Source organism: Rhyacophila brunnea, unplaced genomic scaffold, assembly GCF_057557595.1.
Source record: "Rhyacophila brunnea isolate RB1 unplaced genomic scaffold, BYU_Rbru_1.0 scaffold_23, whole genome shotgun sequence".
Lineage (NCBI taxonomy): Eukaryota > Metazoa > Arthropoda > Insecta > Trichoptera > Rhyacophilidae > Rhyacophila > Rhyacophila brunnea.
The window spans coordinates 30,258,137-30,276,885 of NW_028232893.1; the positions used below are offsets into that span (position 1 = coordinate 30,258,137).

Here is an 18,749-nt window from a genome sequence, read left to right on the forward strand (position 1 = left end):
CGTCAGTAATCCGCCACCCCAAAAACCAGACAAGTGTCCAATTAGTGAAAGCGGCGGATTATAGTGCACACATACAAAATATAGTAAAAATTAAAACAGGTAGGTATTTCATAAAAATCAAAATCAAGTATTTATTAAATTATACATATTTATAAAATAAGTTTATTAACCAAATATTAAACAGTAAATCACTTGACATAACCAGTTCAGTGAGGCAGATAATATTCTTGAATGGCTTAGGATTCCTGGCTTTCTCTATGACCAAAAGCTTCAGTTTGTGTGTCCCGGTTGCATTGGAGCATGGCATTATTCTGATTAGTGCAAGGACCGCCTTGGGCACTTTCCTCCCTGGTACATTACTTTCTTTGCGATGAACGTACGTTTTACGAAGGAGAAGTTTCCAAGTCTCATCTGCGCTGTATACTTGTACGCGGCGGACTACTGAATTTGACATACGGATACCGGAAAATTATAGAGCTTGATTTTGTGCTTTCAACTAGTAAAAATAACGGCGGATTACTGAGAGTGTTCTGTACTTTTATTTTATTGATAATAATATTAAATCTTATTATTATGAACCTTGATAGCTGGTGCACCTTCAGGCTGCAGTCTGCTTCGCAATTTCGTGCTTGGTATAGTTAATTGAAAATCCTAATTCACACGTGTGTTGTTGCAAAGGGCGATAAAAATTATTTAATTTCATCAAAAATGTACACAAACTTGTTATTACTGTAGCGAAGTTCCATGTCACGTAATTCAAAGAATTGAAGTGACATTCCAAACCGGCCTAAGTAAAAATCTGATTTTGAGATGATCATATTTTTGTGATTTGCAATTTACCTCTTAATTTTTCGGTACTATAATGTTTGGCAATTTCATAGAAAATTCAAAGACTCAAAAACATATATATAAATAACATGAAAAAGTATAGTAAAACTTCAAAAAAATTCATTCAAAAACTGACTTTTTTCAAAATGGCCCAAGTCTGTACCAAGTACAGTTTTGAACACAATAAAGTAAAGTATCTTTTTTGTGCTATGATTGTGTAATCGAATGTGGTCATGGATAAGTCTGTTGGGATGATTAATGAATAAAAATAATATTAAATTTCTTTCACTTTATTGCATTTTTTGATAAAAAGGTAAACATTGTAACTTTTACAGCATAATAATATATTATATAATAATACTACAATGTAGGTTCATCTTCAATAAAAAAAATAGTTTACTGATGTGCACATGAACTTATAAAAGACAAATTCTATAATATTTCATCTTGACATTTCTAATCTGACGTGTTACAATATTATATTGTGGCCGCTTGGAGCGTAAGAGTTCAACTGTGGATGCATCCTTAGGCGAGTTTGGAAAGAATCAACCGTTACCTTAGTGCTGTTTTGAAAAAAAGGCACATTTCGACATCAAATTGAAGAGACTAAATTTTAGTAAGACTATAGATCTCAGCACACTATCGGATTCCATCAAAACATGAAAATTTGTAATTTTGGGCTAAGGCCGGTTTGGAATGTCACTCTTCAATTGTTCTTGTGGATATTAATATTGACAAATGAGACACAGACAGCATATGGGGAGTCCCCATAATACATTTATGCGATTTTTGATCAGCGACGTACTGTTACTTTTGACATGCATTGAATTGAAAGGCTTTCCCAGGTTGTGAGATGCCATTACAAGGGATGCGATAATGAAGGAAAGTATGTACTATAATGAAGAATATGATTCTGTGTGCCTATTTATATCACCCCAGTATGTCAAAATGCTGATGTCAGATATTATTCAAGAGCTATAGGAAAACTTATTGATTTGCGGACAATTGGACAATTATTCAAGTTTTGGAAAGCTAGACTGTGGTGTTCACCACTAGATATTATCTCAAGTATATCATCATCAAATTTGTAATTGATATACAGTCGAACTTGGTTATTACGAGGAAGATGGGACCAACTGAATTTGCTCGTTATAAGCATTACTCGTAATATCAGAGAATAGGTATTTTTAAATGAGCGGTCACATAACACAAAAAGTCGCAATTCAAACAAAAATACAGATTTAGAATTTTTCCCCGAAACAAGCATGGCATTCATAAACTACAAAAGAAGTTGTTTATTGTAATGAACGCTGGTAGGTACCTACTGACTTCAGCTTGGATTTTTTACATGAAATTTCAACTATATGCATGTATACTTTTTCAATATTGTCGGCGAAAACACCAATTAGGTAGGTACTTAGACACTTCACTAGTGTCATAAATGTAATCCGATCCCGGCGGTATCGGCCTATGGTCAAATTTTATTGCTTAGGTTCGAAATGTTTTTATAGGATATACAGATTAACAGTTTTAAGAAAATTTTTGACCATATTTTAGGTTAGTATAACTGATAAGTAGCTCGTTATAAAAGTGAATAAATGTATTGGAGAAAATCATAAACTAAAATGTCAATGAATGTTTCCTCGTTACATCCGAGATCTCGTTATATCCGTGATCGTAATGAGCTCGACTGTATTAAAAAAAATATGTATATATTCTTATATAGGTATATACCTACATTTTTAATATATAACAACAGTAGTGTGTTAGTCATAGCAGTAAAATAACCACAAACACACAGCTTTGGAGAAATAGTCCTCAACGGAAATCGAACCCAGAGCTCCTGGATTAAAGGAAAGCACCTTACGCACGTATGGTGTACGCACATTTTGTATGTGGTGCAGCGTGGTTAATATTATAGTATTGTCACATACGACAAGCTTTAGACAGGTCACATGAAGTTGCAGACCAGGTGTTCATTGCAGAGACCGTTTGATGAATAATATTTTAATACACCCTACCTACCAGTAAATAAATTCAATTATTCTATATGACACAAAATTTCCAAATCGTCTAGAAAAAAGTGTAGGAGCGTTGACTCCCTGCCTATTATCTACACGAACACGAAAGACTGGCAGTGTCGTCCTATTGCAAATATAACTTGTATTATACTTCTTCCGACCATGTCTGATCCTAATAAGATCATAATATGTGGAGGTTTGTATTAAGAGATTTTGGTTTTTACGAGAAATGGATGTCAGACACTTGCTCAACCTATTAGGTCCATACTCTGACTCATACACAAATTGAAAAAAACAATATTTGTATTTGCCAGAACCTGGGATCTACGACACTATAGGCTGATGCTTAAGCCACGCGGCCGTCGTGGGATATATAAGTCACACTATTGAAACCAGTTTGATGTTTTAATTCAAGTAGTTTTGTTCAAATGCCAAATACACTATCTGTGGTGCATACATTTGTTCAAATAAACCAACCTTTAGATAAGTTACTACAGTAGAACCTCGTTAATAAGGACACGGATAATTCGAAATTCGCCGTAATTCATAATTTTCGGGGAATAAAAGTCCCTTGAACATTATTTTCATATAAAACCATACCTTTAATTCGAATTTCGTAATTCCAAATTATTTCAGAGTCCTGGCATATAAAAATATTCAATAAATTGTAATAAAGTCTATTTCATGAGCCAGTCATTGAAAATTGTGACAGACTTTCCGTAAAACATCATAAATTACTTATTTTAAGAAAGTAATAAAAATAATCCTGACATTTTATAACCAATTAACACAAACGGAACCGGAAATTTGGAAGGCACATATATGATCATACCAAATAATGCTTTGAAAGGGTTAAAAATGGAGCTTCGTATGGTATTCTTCGAAACACTGGAAGATGGAGACTTTGACCTTTCTTTTGGATCAGTAGCTTTTGATGGCTGACTTTCACACTGCGCCCATCAAAATGCAAAGGCAGAAGTAGGCCTGCAGCTCCTCAGAAGTGACGTCTCTCCATTCCTCACTGGCCGTAGACATAGATGATCTCTCCGTGGCGTACATAAAAAAGACAAAATAAGAAATATTGAGTACTGGGGTAATTTTGAAGTGTCAGATATAGGAAATATTATTTTGCATTGAAATATGATCTGACTAGGTTTAGAAAAGAAATACCTAAAATTGTATCAAAATGTTTCGTTTATTGTCAATTGTAAACTATAAATACAGTCGCACTCGGTTATTACGATCACGGATGTAACAAGGAAACATTCGTTGACATTTTCATTTATGATTTTCTCCATACATTTATTCACTTTTATAACGAGCTACTTATCAGTTATACTAAGATAAAATATGGTCAAAATTTTTCTTAAAACTGTTAATGTGTCGATCGTTTATAAACATGTCGACCCTAAGGAATAAAATCCGACCGGGCGGGATGCCGCCAGAATTGGATTACATTTATGACACTAGTGAAGTACCTACCTAATTGGTGTTTTCGCCGACAATATTGAAAAAGTATACATGCATATGGTTAAAATTGCATGTAAAAAATCCAAGGTTTGTGAAGTCAGTAGGTACCTACACTGCGTCAGCAACACTGCGTCTACAACCCGCCTAATCGACAATACCCTGCAAATAACTACGATATAATAAACTCCTGCCAATCGACAACGTTACTCCACCCCGCTTCTTGGCCTGTAAGTGATACGGCCTTCACTATTCTCATAGACACAAAGGCCGTTATCACTGTATTACCGACAGTCTTTATATATTATGGATACATTATACATTGAACGATTTTGGTATAAGAAATTTTCTATAGATGGTAGTATATGAGGTGTCTAATTACAAAAAGCGACATGTCCACAATTCGATATTGGCGGGAAACAACGTTTTTATGTTTCAAGTTTCAATTATTTGTTTTAACGTGAGATTATTTTTTCCATTGTATTCTATGCTGAAATTAGAACCGAACGGCAATTTGTTTCAGCCGATAAACTCTATATAGGCAATAATATAGTTGGACGTAGCGCTACTTAAACCCCACTTTTTAATGTATTCCTCATAAGGCACACATTTCTGTGGCACTGTCATGAGTTTACCGGATGCTACAGCATGGGAGACGCCATTTCCAATATTGAGCGTTCCCTTATTGGCTGACTTAAATAAGCGCGAAATCAACCAAGCTTTAAATAATATGAAACACGGACTTGGCGCTTTTTGTAATAAATCGAGACTTAAAATATTTTTTTTCGTAGGTTTTGTCGCGTTTTGGAATTAATAGATCAATACATATTGTGTAAAATTATACAAAGAATACGCGCGTATTTTTATCTTGATTTTGACCAAATGCGGACTTATCACTTTTTGGAATTAGACGCCTCATATGATGGTCAAATATTACCATTTACTGCGGTCTGTCACAGCGGCGCCAAATTGACGCCGGTTGTCCAGAAGTACTTTGTCAACAGCGGCATCAAACTGTCGCCTCTTGGGCCCAATGGGTTAATATTAATTATTACCATGTGCCAGTTTGGTACCAAACTTAAGTATTAAATTATTTTCTTAATTATTCAACCGGAATGCAAGTTTTAATTTTTCCACAAGACACAGCTATAATCTTGAGGATTTCATGAACACATGATGCACTTTGGCCCATTTCCGCTGTATACCAGTGGTGAGGTGAAGGGTGGAGGTAGGCCGTTGAGATCGTACATAAATTGTTTTGTCAGTCTTATTTATTTGTTGATTAATTAATACAAATTGCAGATGGTATTGGTAAGTTTTTAAAGTTCAATTAAACCATGCCTAAAGCAAACCATAATAGATAAAAATATTCTTCTATCTATAATGGTTTGGTGAGGCAGGCTTGAACAAAAGGCGAACAGCCACTCATAAAACTTTTACTATATTTCTTTCTGATGATAATGTTGTGTTTTTTTGTTATTTGCAGTACTGACGAAGACGCCAGACAGGCTATGATGAATGATGGCGGTAAAATTAAGGAGATTCAGGTGAAATTGCTGCTCAGTTCTCGTTCTGAGATGCACAAGGTCATTGAAGCGGCCCGCCAGACTTCCATTGTGCAGCTGGCCCACCCCGCCATGGTCGCGCAGCCTATGATGGCTACTCCCAACCCGCCGATTGCCATCACCAACATGCTGCAGCAGAATAATAAATCCATGAATATGCCTCCATCTCTTCCCATCGCAAATATGATGGAAATGCCCAAACCCATGGAATTTGTCATCGATGTTGACCAGGAAAAGGATAAGAGAAGTCGCGATTTCAAACCCACCGATCGTAAGAGGACACGGTCCAAGTCTAGAGATCGCGAAAAGAAGGAGAGAGGAAGGGGTAAAAAAGACACCAGAGACAGGTCGCGTTCTAGGGATCGTTCGAGAGACCGCGAAAGGAGGAGACGTGACAGGAGCCGAAGCCGTGAACGCCGAGACAGAAAAAGAGACAGAAAAGACCGCAGCCGTGACAGAGAACGCAGTAAAGAGATGTCGGATCCCAGATCCGGATCGAGAAAAGATGACAAGAAGAATGATTTCTCCGGCAACAATATGAATATGCCGATAAACGTTCCTGTGATGTCTCAGGACTCCTTCCCGAAATTGAAAGAAGGCCTCTTGGGTGATCATCCGCCGCCCGGAATGAACCAGGGAGATCCCAGAAGACAGTTCCCCCCGGCGGGACCAATGCAAGTCGCTAATCCTGGTTTTATGAACTCACCAATGATGCGACCTCAGTGGTCGCAGGATATGCAGAATATGAATCCGAGAATGCAAATGATGAATCAGCAAATCATGAACAGACCGCAGTTAAACCAGCCGATGATAAATCCACCCGTCATGGGTCAGCAGCTGATGAACCAGCAAGGGATGAATAATATGAACGTAGATCCCAGAGCCAAGAACGGCGACTCGAACATACCACAGAACCGATTTCAACCGAATCACAACAATATGGATCAAATGAATCGTCTTCAGCAGTTGGATGAGAGAAGAAATCCGGACGCTTTTCAGACCAGGGATGGTTCGATGAATTCCGGGGGACGGAACATGGGACCGAGGCCCACTTTTAATAATGACAGTAACAATATGAACTACAACAATAATCGTAGAATGCCCCCGAAAGTTTACAACGACCGCAATAATTCTTCATCCCGTTTCGATGACTCGAGAGACAGGGGTTCCTCCAATACGAGAGGGTGCAGTATCCAGATAAAGAATCTTCTCCCGCGTACCGGTTACGGTGATGTCAGACGATTCTTCGCGGGGCATTTCATCACCAGCCAAGGGCTGAAGTTTATTAATGACGATATGGGAAAGCGAACGGGTGTTGCGTACGTCAGATTCAGCCAGCCTGAGTCCAAGAGAGTGGCTCTCTTGAAACACAGACAGAGTCTGAAAGGAGAACCAGTCATGATATCGCATTTGGAGGAAGAGGAGTTCGATAGGGCCATCGATGATTACAAACCTGATTCGAGAGACGGTGGTGAATCCGGAGAAGATGTCGAATCTCAGAAGAGTTTAATAATTGTGGAGAACGATGACCCGGGAGATGCGCCTTATAAAGTGTTATTCTTGGAAGAGATGCCCTCATTTGCAAAGGAGCATGATGTCATCAAAATGTTTTCTGATTATTCTCTTCTGTCGATTGTTCTGGACAGTTCCAAAGCTGTGCGTAAGCAATACGTTGCCTATGCAGAGTTTGTGAATGCGGATGATGCGAAAGCGGCGTTTAATAATAAGTCTAAACATTTAATCGGACACAAATTGATTAAGGTCTCTCCTTGTACTGAAGCAGCGTTTGAACGAGCCAAATTGAAAGTCAACCAAAGCGATAATTTGGTAGAAGACAGAGTAGACGATGAGATTGAGAATCATGATAATACGGAGAATTCCATGCCAGTCAATGCTCCAATGGCCGAACCGAGAGATCCCAGACAGCGGAGATTTGAAAGCAGAAACGATGACGTCAATCCTTTTAACCAAAATCGTGGACCCTTTCCCAATGCTGTTGGAAACAATAATAGCCCTTTCCGATTCCAACAGTGGAGGGGAACCAACCAGAATCAGTTTCCTAATCAGATGCCAATGGGAAACAACATGGAACGCATGCCCAATCCGAACAGAATGAATAATGACTTTGAGAGAGGCAAACGGTTTCCAGACCAGCCTAAAATGGATTGCGCTTTCTTGAAAGGTTTGCCGCTCAGGACGTCGGATCGGGATATATTGGACTTCTTTTCTGATGTCGGCGTCATTCCATCGAAGATTCACCTAATGCTCACGGTAGGAGGACAGCCTTCGGGCGATTGCTTCTGTGAATTCATGGAGCCTCACGAAGCCGCCACTGCCGTCACGAAAAACGGCACTATGATAGATATGAATGTAATCACTGTGGAGTTAGTTGCGAACTCTGTCGTTCAAGAGGCTCTCGGCATCGTGTCCCCCAATAGTAACAACGGTCCGCCGATGCGCGGTAATTTCAGGGGTAGCAGAGGCGGTTTCGTGCCTCGAGGCGGGCGCGGTATGCGGGGCATGGGCCGTGGTTCGTTCAACCACAGAGGCGGCCACCGCTTCTCCGGCGGGTCGGGCGATCAGAACTATGGCGAGCAGGCGCCGCCGCCAGAGAATTTCGGGACCCCAGGATGTGTTCTGTCGATGGAGAATGTCCCATTCCGCGCCGGAGTGGATGAAATCTTACAATTCTTCTCGGGGTACAATCTGACCCAGCCCGACATCATCAGGAGGTTTAACGACAACGGGCATGCTACTGGTGACGCGAGGGTTAGCTTTCGGACACCGAGTGACGCCCAGCGTGCTCAGAAACAACTGCACTTGAACACCATCAGGGATCGACCGATATCGTTGAATGTTTTATAAACTGATGAATAGATTAGTTTATTATTGTAGTAATAATGCCCTATTGAACACATTGATTGGGAAATCTGTAATCACATATTATGCGTTTGTAATCTAGAAATATTGTCTCGGTTTTCACCATCAATTCAATGACATTTCGGAACTTCAATTTGTTCCATTTTTTTTATTAAAATATGCGATAATAATATGTAATTCAAATATATTCTAGAATGCAGTTGGTTGGATTTCTCCACTAAAATTTCTCAAAAATCGTTTTTAAATTTTCAATTTGTTAACGTCATAATGATCATGAAATCCTATGAGGAAAAGTATAATTCTGTCATTGGTAGGCTTGTGAGAAAGACCATAATATGATTTAAAGATATTACCAATATGCATTCGTTCATTCATTTGTCATAACCTTTTGATTGTATAAGGAATATGACATGAATCTATACGTAATATATAATACAGTGTAACCCCGATTTTACGGTTTTAAAAAATAAATTATAGATCATATAAATTGGTTTGGAGCATGTTGTTATAGCAATGCATTCTTTCAAATTTTCAAGAATGTTCAGTTTCTCCTCAACTGACAATTATTGAAGATATACTTAAAAAAACAAACTTAAATAATTGTGTTGTGTAACCATCGTCTTGGGCTTGGGCATTGCAGACATGATGTCTATAAATAGAACGCACACATGCATCTGGAATTCATAAATCATGTCAAACATTAAATGTGTTTAAATTAAATTAGATTTTTATACGCAGTTTTAATTGAATTTTGAATATTTCCGACGTAAATTGCATGAAATAAAAATGTAAAATCGGGTATTGAATATACTAAAATGGACAGCATAAACTTTAGACAAATAGCAGGAAAATATGAATTCCGGCTGTGTGAAATCGGGATTCCACTGTATGTTGAATATGAGTACAAAATAGTATTTAAGTATTTAAGACTAATGGATGTAGTTTAGTCCTATAAAACAAATCAAGTGGAAAGCTGATATTCAGCACTCCCGTAGAAAAATTTCACTTGTAAATAAAAATTATCGGGTGTTGCAGGGTTTTCGGTGTGGGCAGGCTGAGTCAGACATCTTTGAAATTGCTGATTTAACATTTTTCTTTCGAGCAATGCTTGAAATTATACTTTTTCTATGGTGATTTTGGCACCGATTTCGGACCTTTCTTTGCTGGCTTGTATCGTTGTCGTCGATGAGCGGTTAATATAGAAAATGCAGAATCCCCATGTGTGCCGATTAGGGCAGATAGACACTGATTGATTAACAATCTATCGACGATTGAAAATGAAAAATTCAAATTTAATCATAAGGACTGTATATATTAATTAATTAAAATCGTCTAGTGTTCATATTCTATTGATTATGAAAATATAAAAAAAAATCATTAAAACTAAATATTTTTTTTTTACAATGGGTACAGTAGGTACAGCATTTCCTTTTTGGTTTACTTACCTTTATGTATGCCTACTAGCTCTAGTGAGTATAGAGGTGTGCCTGAATTGAAATTTAATATTGATGAAACACAGGTATATAACATGCATGTCCAACATGTCAGATCGCGGGAGGGATTTTGATCGAACACACAGTAGGCGCGTAGAAATTGAGTTATTGAAAATATAAAAAGCATTGTAATATATGATTTCATTGAGATTTTGAAATGGAAGCATTAAACATTTTTATTTTCGAACTGTCTTACATGAAAGTTGTTTTAAAATTAACCATAAGGAACCACGCATGGCCTCGTCGTATCATTTGATTTATACTGGGTCAGTTACAGTCTACCGCAGGAATGAGAAAAAGAGAATATGAATTTTCAGCGTTTAAACTGAGGTGTTATTTACACTTATCGTCCCGCGGTAAGTTGTACTGTTTACGATGTGTGCCCAATAGGTGACCAAATGGGAAATTAAATATTTATTTGTGACCATGTGAGACTTACGACAATAATTAGTGTTAATTTGTATCGCCTCGGGAGTCTTCAGACAAGTACAACACATATTTTGACAATGGTAGAGTGTGACAGATTACTGACTACTTGGCGTTGGACATGCATGGTATATAATATAGCGCTCAAAATGGATGAGTGGTACAGTGTATGCTTGTGAAGCCGTGGGTCTCTGGTTCGAATCCCTAGTCTCGCAAATTTACATGCTCATCATTGTATGTTATCATGGATGTATGATAGATCGAGCGAGTGGCTAAAATCCATTTCTCTAAACAAAAAAAAATTAAGAAAAATCTGTAAAATCAGTTATTGATCTATTCCAAATTATTTGAAATAATAAGTTTATTTGACAGAATGACAAGATATCTATAACCGTATTTTTAGCTTCACTTTCATATATTTAGGCTTCGTTTACAGGGCTGGATTTACACTTGAAGGAGGGCCCTGGGCTAACGCATGTTGGGGCCCCAATATACTTAATGTTCAAGTTGTAAACATAACTGACGCGGAACATGAGACTCAATATAATTGATTCGCCCACATAGTTTACATGTTTGACTGACATGATATAGTATCAACATTGTAAATATTTTTCTGGTGACTTATTTTTGGTTGCGTCTGATTTCAATAATATTCTATTTTAAATAAACATAACTACCCACTTTTGTCGGGCATGCCGTAGAGGCAGCTACTTCCCCCGCCTCAAGGGTTTTTTTTTTTGATTCACTTTTCAGGCTCTTTAACCCATGGTAAATCCAGTCCTGTCTGTCTATATTTTTAAAAGGTTTTTTTTTCAACATCGCTAATGCATATTTTTCCCATAGAAATAAAATAATTCTATTGGGTCTATATTGTATAATAACTTATTACCAATATTATTGATACGTTTACTTGTGATGGTTTATTTTATGAAGAAACAAGTAATTTGGAAATTGAAAAAATATAAAATACGTACTTACCTGATTCAAATATCTACATCAAAATATTGATAGCAATCACAATGTTGCCACAACAAAAACAATTAAATTTTGCTATGTTTTAGTTTATTATCTGTTCTAGTGTTTTGATGGACTATCCCACTGAATTTTTTCATAATAAAAATTATTTTTAAGATTTTTGTATATAGGATTAAATAATATTAATTTACTTGATTTAAATCTATTTTTTTTATCATTTTGCTGTACGCCGACATCACCACCCAGTTGTTGCGTTATTTCCTCTGCCTCGTGCAAGTGTACCTCGCCGGTTGGCTTCTACACTTCCTATGTCGAAAGGGTCGAGAGTGTGTGGCAGGTCAAATGCAACATCTTGTGGTTTCTGTTGAGGAACAGCTTTAGGGGAACTTCATATTGACAGCTTTGTGAATTTGTAGATCGTGAGCGGTATAAAAAATGACTTCCCTTTGAATTAAAAAAAAAACTGTATGTATGCAAAGTAAAAATGTATGTTCATAATACTTCCAGAATGAAGTGTAATTTTGTTGAATGTGTACATATTTAACCTTTCTTTTATTGTTCTAATGAATTCCATGCTGTCTTATTCTGACATATTGTGTTACCATACTAGATTCACAATGACAATATCGTCGGTGTTTTGTAAAAAGGGCGAATTAACCAAAATGCTACTTTACAGGAGGAGGATTTTTAACTTTTGACATTTATTTGTTTTTTACCTGTAGATGATTATAAATATCTAACACGTTTATAATAAAGCTTAGAAAGAATACTGTCATTATAATACTGCCGTACTAAGCACAGAGGCCGTAACTGACGTATTTAGGTATTTTCATGTTTTTAGATATTTGGATTCTGCAGAGTTTTTGTATAAGATCGGTGAATAAATCCAAGCCGTAACTGCTATAGTTACGGAGAAATCAAGGGTTTTAATAGCCGTATCTACGGAGTTTGAGAAATAAACTCGATAAATACTAAGCGATTTGGTTGTAACTCTCATTTACTAAGGCATATTAGCCGTATCTGACATATATATGGCTAATATCAATACATAATAATAATGATAATAATAAAATCAATCAAATTTTCAAGGTATGTAAACAAATCTTAAACCAAAATTAACTATTATAGGCAAATAAAATAAATAAAAAGTTCCCCAGTATTAGCAGGAAAAGTAAAATAATATGAAAGCTCAGATCTCCCACTTGCCTAAAATGCAGATACGGCCTCTGTGCTTAGTACGGCAGAATAGGTATTATTATATAATATTTTAAAAGGCCTAATATGTCACATTTGCTTTTTATTTCGTAATTTTAATTAATTTAATTTTAGTCGATTATCGTTTTTAAGTACTTTCCTGTGGAGATAAAAATTTGCCGTTTTTACACAACAAAGCTAGTGGGGTACATATTGCATTTTCATTAAAATCTCGATTTCGCCAAAATGGTTGATTCGCCCTTTTTACAAAACACCGACGATATTAAAAAAATAATAGAAATGCAGGTTTTGGCAACATATTCGATGGGCTGGTGCGCAGCTATATCCAGTTTTTTACAAAACACAAGGAGCTAATGAACAAATACAATTTTGTATGTATATAAAAAAAGGTAGTGTGATTTAAAACAGATTAATGAAATGTTTATTCTGGAAGTAAAGTAGATTATTTTTAGATTAGCTGGACCATTTTCATTCAAAATTTGTCTGGATAGTATAGGTTCTGTTGTATGTCCATTTTGCTTTGATTTGATTCCGTGAAATAAGATTTTCTTCTGTGCACCAACTAACTTATCGAGATTTATATATTTAAATATTTCTTCATTGTTTTCTTATTTTTTAATCTATTCTAGAAATAGCTAAAATATTAAGTGTATAAATTGTATAAAAGTTAATATTATAATGTATTTAATTAAGAACATATTGTGTAAGTAACGTTACGTGACATTACTAAATGAATGTTAAAAAGCGTTAATTTTAAAGGTAATCAAGTTTTGTGGAAATGTCAATTATTGATCTACAAATTCATGACGCAGTTCAATAGAAAGTTAATGACTTATCGAAGATTGTATTCATGTGTAAATTTATTTTGAAATAAATTAATTGAATAAGAAAATGATTCATTTTTATTTATTGTTTTTCCCAATGAGTTAGATTGCAATCCCCATTAGTCATTAGTCATATGATCCCGTGAGGAAGGCGGAAGGTGGAGAATCAAGTAATGATGGATTGTGCTGCATGTATCACGATTCGTAACTCTCCATATTCATTAAATTCCTGATGCTGAAAACTGGACCAGTATGTCAAACGCTTGCCCCAAAGACATGTGTACTGAAAATGGTACTCACTGGGAACCAAGAAAGAAGGATACTAAAAATAGTAACTGACAACCAAAAATCGAGGACATTATCACAAATATAGTCATATTTCAAACGGGGAGGGATTAGATTGAAACAACACACTATTTTTCAATGTATTTTATTGATGTCTAAAAAATAATATATAAATTTGACACAAAATCAACAGTTGACAATTATTAATAAGATTATATTCAAAATACCTGTACAAAACGATTTTCTAATATTAATTAGAGTTATTATACTATAAAAACTAGCAAGGAGTGTAAAAAAACATTATTTTAGTATAGAAGTACATGCAGTGCGAGGCATATTCTATCGAGAGCTTAGTTTCATATTATATAAAAGCAAAATTGAATCCATTTTCAGTCGACAAGAGTCGTAGAGTTGCAATCTGACAAAAAATATCATCACAATTAATTATTGTCACCGTTTGTCGGGAGCACACATCAACATTTATGAACAACTATTTTCATGGATGAATCACACAAATAGTAAAATTAGAACAAAACTTCCGACAAGCACCAGACATTGATATTATTATTGTTTGATTAAAAATAGGTCAAATATATAATTATATTATGTTTCCATCTTTTCTTCTAATTTTATGTGACATTGAGATAATTTTATTATTCCTCTTCACTCAATGTGTCCTAGAGAAGCCAAAAGATTGCATACCTGTGATGAACAGTAAAGTTCTTATTCGATATCTATGACTGCACAGTATATGGGATATGGATAGAAGCAAGCTCTCGATATTCTAGTAAAATTATATTACATATCACATTTGCAACAATCAAAAATCGTCCACTAAGCATATTGAGACGGCAGAGGCATCAAAGGGACGTACTTGTCCGAAGGTCTGAACTTCCATTGTGAGCAGATTTCTTTGGTTTCCTCCTCATTGTAGCCGATCCTGAGAACAAGGTATTAGTAACATTAATGTTAGACCTCCACCATGAAATTAGAATGTTAACCACAGAATGATAAGCGGAGACAGGATTTAACGTTAATAGTATAATCAAATATGAACAGGGTTGATCGTAAATGAAAACAATGAAGGCGGGGTATTAGTAATTACAATATTAGGCCGAGGGTCAGGTTAAAGCTGATAGCCACCCAGATGCTAAACCATAATTACCGCACCCTTATTATAAAATACTTTTTTGTATTAGTCCAGAGGCATAGTTTAGATAAATGTGCTTTATTGTATAAAAGCATTATCTTTGTGATGCTGAATACTGAATAGACAATAATATATCCTATGAGTATCTTTAAGATATTAGAGCCATTTCAAAATTTACCCGGGATCCCCTAAATTACAAAATCACGGAGAACCTTTATACACTTAATATAACTATTGTATAAATATAAGTGGCGAAGGGTGGAGGTAGGCTGTTAAGATCCGCCATAAATAGTGCAGTCAAACAGAAAATCAGACAGTAATAATTATGAAAAATTTAAATTGTCCACCATTTTGGAATTTAGGAGTTCCTGCTTGAATTTTGAAGCAGCATAATATCTTAAAAATGTGCCTATTCATCATGCCTATTTAAATAACTGTTGTATTTTCATCAAAATACTTATATCAAAAGTAATCTCGTATTTTTTTTAGGTAGTGTTCAATATTATGATGGACAGAGGGACAGGCGACATTTTTACTAGGTATCCATAAAGTAAATTCATGATAAAAAGTCGCTTCAAATTTGATAGTTATATAATTATGTCACTATTTACTGGCAACCTTTGCTGTACAAAATTCACATTTTTGCTGCTAGGGCACTATTTTCACTCTATTGAGACTTTGAGAGAATGCTTTTCGGTATTCTAGTATTAAAATTATTGAAGATTTTAAACATCAAAATAGTAATACATACAAGTATTAAAAGTTATACAAGTCTCATTAAAATGGTTAGGAAAATGAATATAGTTTAACAATCATTTATTTATTAAAAAAAATGGCACTTCCTCCTTTAGATAGGTAGTCTGAAGTAGTTTGAATTTTAGTATCTATTTAATATTAAAGTCTATTTGAATAAATAATTATTATCTATTATAAATATTGTTTTATTATTAATTACATGGAATAATAGTCACCCCATTTCGAAATTGTCGTGTGAAGCGATATTGAGTTTTTAAATAGGTATTACCCTGATTATATTATGTGCATGTATTTAATGCTGACATACGTATTATCGCAACCATAACAAGAAAATGCACGTGTAAACACATATTATTGTGTAAGTTGCAAGATTGCATGCATGGATCAATAAAGTTCAGCGGTTTCTGAATTTTCACGCAGTAGTTAGAACTTGGATGACATATGCGGAAGCGCGGTAGAACGACAGTGGCAAACCTGCCAGAAACAATACGAACTACACCACAGAACGGATAGTGACGTTTACCAATTTTCACAACCTATCAAATAGCACCATGTCAATGACGACAACGCATCTCGCTTCTTCAAGTCAGCACTTTTACGTGTAAACAGTTATTATCGCGATAGTTTAATTTACACACTAACGGTGTCAGTAAATCCATGCACATGTACAGGCGCTATAAATCTGGGTAATGAGTGTACTAATATTACTAAATTTTTATATACATTCATATTTTTTTAATATTCAGTATTACATTTTTATTATTGTTGAATATATACACAATTTATTTTATTGAAAGTACATAACTAATTTATTGTTAGCCAGTGAAAGGACGTCATAACTAAAATTTGGATAACTCTTAACGTCATCTATAAATCATGGTAATACCATTGATTTAAATTAGAAGTTGGTTGCCTTTCCTTAACGGAATTTGAAACACCTCTGGCAGTATAGTTATCAGTAATAATTCGAATGAGTCAATAGGGTGACATTATAACTAATATAATTAAATTAAAAATAAATAACACAAAATGATTAATATAATCACTTTTAAATGACTTGACATGCAATGGCTTAAAATAAATAATGAAATGAGTATGTAATTTTAAATGTACATAACCTAAAAAAAACTATGGGCTATTAGTAGGTAGGTAGGTACCTAATGTTATCGCATGAATTTCTAGCATTAGTAAGTCTATACCTACATGACTGTGTTAATAAAGATACGTTTATAAATTGTCACCCAAGCAGTTAATTTCATGTCAGGGTATTATTACTGGAATGGTGGCGTGTTTTTTGAGTTCGATGGCGGCCACCAAAGTGGTAGGTAGGTAGTAGAGAAAAACTGAACGTAATATATTATGTCACTTAACATACACGACTGAAGTTATTGTATATCTTCCAATTACATGGCATCACATATAATAATAAAATTATAATTTGATTTTTTATAATTCTGTCAGTGTTTCAGGGCTCGAAATGGACCGGAGCGCACCAGAGTACCGTTCCGGTTCATAAAGTCACCAAAGATATCGCCCCGTCTCGTGGAAAAATGAACTTGTTCGTTTGAGCTAGATAGGCCGTATAACAAAAAATCAAACACACTTTTTTTGGAAAATACACATAAAATAAGATAACTATGTTAATTAATATTTTCGTAAAATTATCGAGCGCTCCGGTTCATAAAATTTTCCATTTCGAGCACTGCAGTGTTTGTATTTCTTCTGCTACTGACAACCTGCCGCTATACGAATGAATTATCAAATTAACATTATGGACAATGTGAGTGGGTGTAACAAAATAATTAATGCATTGTTTTTAAAAACGTTATCAGTCGTCTGATGGCTTTTGCAAAGACTAATTTTATTTCATGGTGGAATCTAGCGATCTGCTTCTCTCCCAGGAGGTAAAAGCTCCTGAAGGCTGCCGGATGCTGATAGTCTGTGTAGTCGGGCATCTTGACGAACACTGGAGTCGAGTCGCACTTCATTGTCGAGTTTTGTTGCATGCTGAAGTGGAAACACAGGTCAAAACATCTACACAGATGAAACATCCAAAGGCTTTGGGGTTGTATGAGTAAGTAAAAAAATGAGATCACTAAATTTTGCATACTACATCTAACGTCAACGTTTAGGAAGGGGAGCCACTAGAAATTTATCCCCAGACATAACATTTTTCCCAAATTGTCCGCCATAAAATTTAAATAATGTAGATGTCCATAGGGCAAGACATGCAACATGGTAACCAAAATGGCCGCTGTGTAATAATCATCATGTGATAGTGTTTTTTTTATTTTATCTCGGCTGATGTATTTTACGAAAAGCATGCAAACGTTTAAACTATATTAATTAATAAATTTGTATTTCAAGTCAAAGATAAACTTACAATAATTGTAAAAAAAATGTTATAAAATGTGAATTTGGTAAAGGATCCCATCTTATTATTAGGTACATATTATTTTATGGTCATATTTATTATTAAAATTTAGTTTATTAAGTTTTTGAGTAATTTATAGATTTAATATTTTTTATATTTATTTTAAAAAACATCGATTTTTATAAAAATACTAGCTGACCCAGCAAACATTGTTCTGCCATATAAATTATTTCTAGTGAATATTTTGGTTGTTAAATAAAAAAATAACGAATGTATCGTAAGTGTGTGGGGATGGGATCTAAGAAAGAAAGAGGAATGGAGCGCTGTAGACGATGACCGCTGATAAAAACAAAAAAACACCAACCATTCATTTTCTCAATTCAAAATTAGTAATGAATTACATGTGATAGGATCTCGTTGTTTAATGTTTATGCAATAACCGTCTTGTCCCTTCCAGAAAATTAGCGAATATTGGAGAGCGTCGTATAAA

At 35.2% G+C, this 18,749-nt stretch overlaps 2 protein-coding genes across 5 annotated transcripts in view; one reads left to right on the forward strand and one right to left on the reverse strand.

Moving 5' to 3' along the window:
- The window catches only part of LOC147069842 (uncharacterized), a 36,090-nt gene extending 22,344 nt beyond the window's left edge, over positions 1–13,746 (forward strand). The window contains exon 3 of the mRNA XM_085950608.1: positions 5,803–13,746. Coding sequence (XP_085806734.1) covers positions 5,803–8,746 — 2,944 coding nt within the window. The 3' untranslated portion in view covers positions 8,747–13,746. The remainder of the gene's footprint in view (positions 1–5,802) is intronic.
- A 436-nt stretch (positions 13,747–14,182) lies between these two features.
- The window catches only part of LOC147069843 (acidic phospholipase A2 PA4-like), a 54,748-nt gene continuing 50,181 nt past the window's right edge, over positions 14,183–18,749 (reverse strand). For all 4 annotated transcript variants that reach the window (XM_085950409.1, XM_085950411.1, XM_085950408.1 and 1 more), the window contains exon 7: positions 14,183–14,919. In XM_085950409.1, coding sequence (XP_085806535.1) covers positions 14,814–14,919 — 106 coding nt within the window. In that variant the 3' untranslated portion in view covers positions 14,183–14,813. The remainder of the gene's footprint in view (positions 14,920–18,749) is intronic.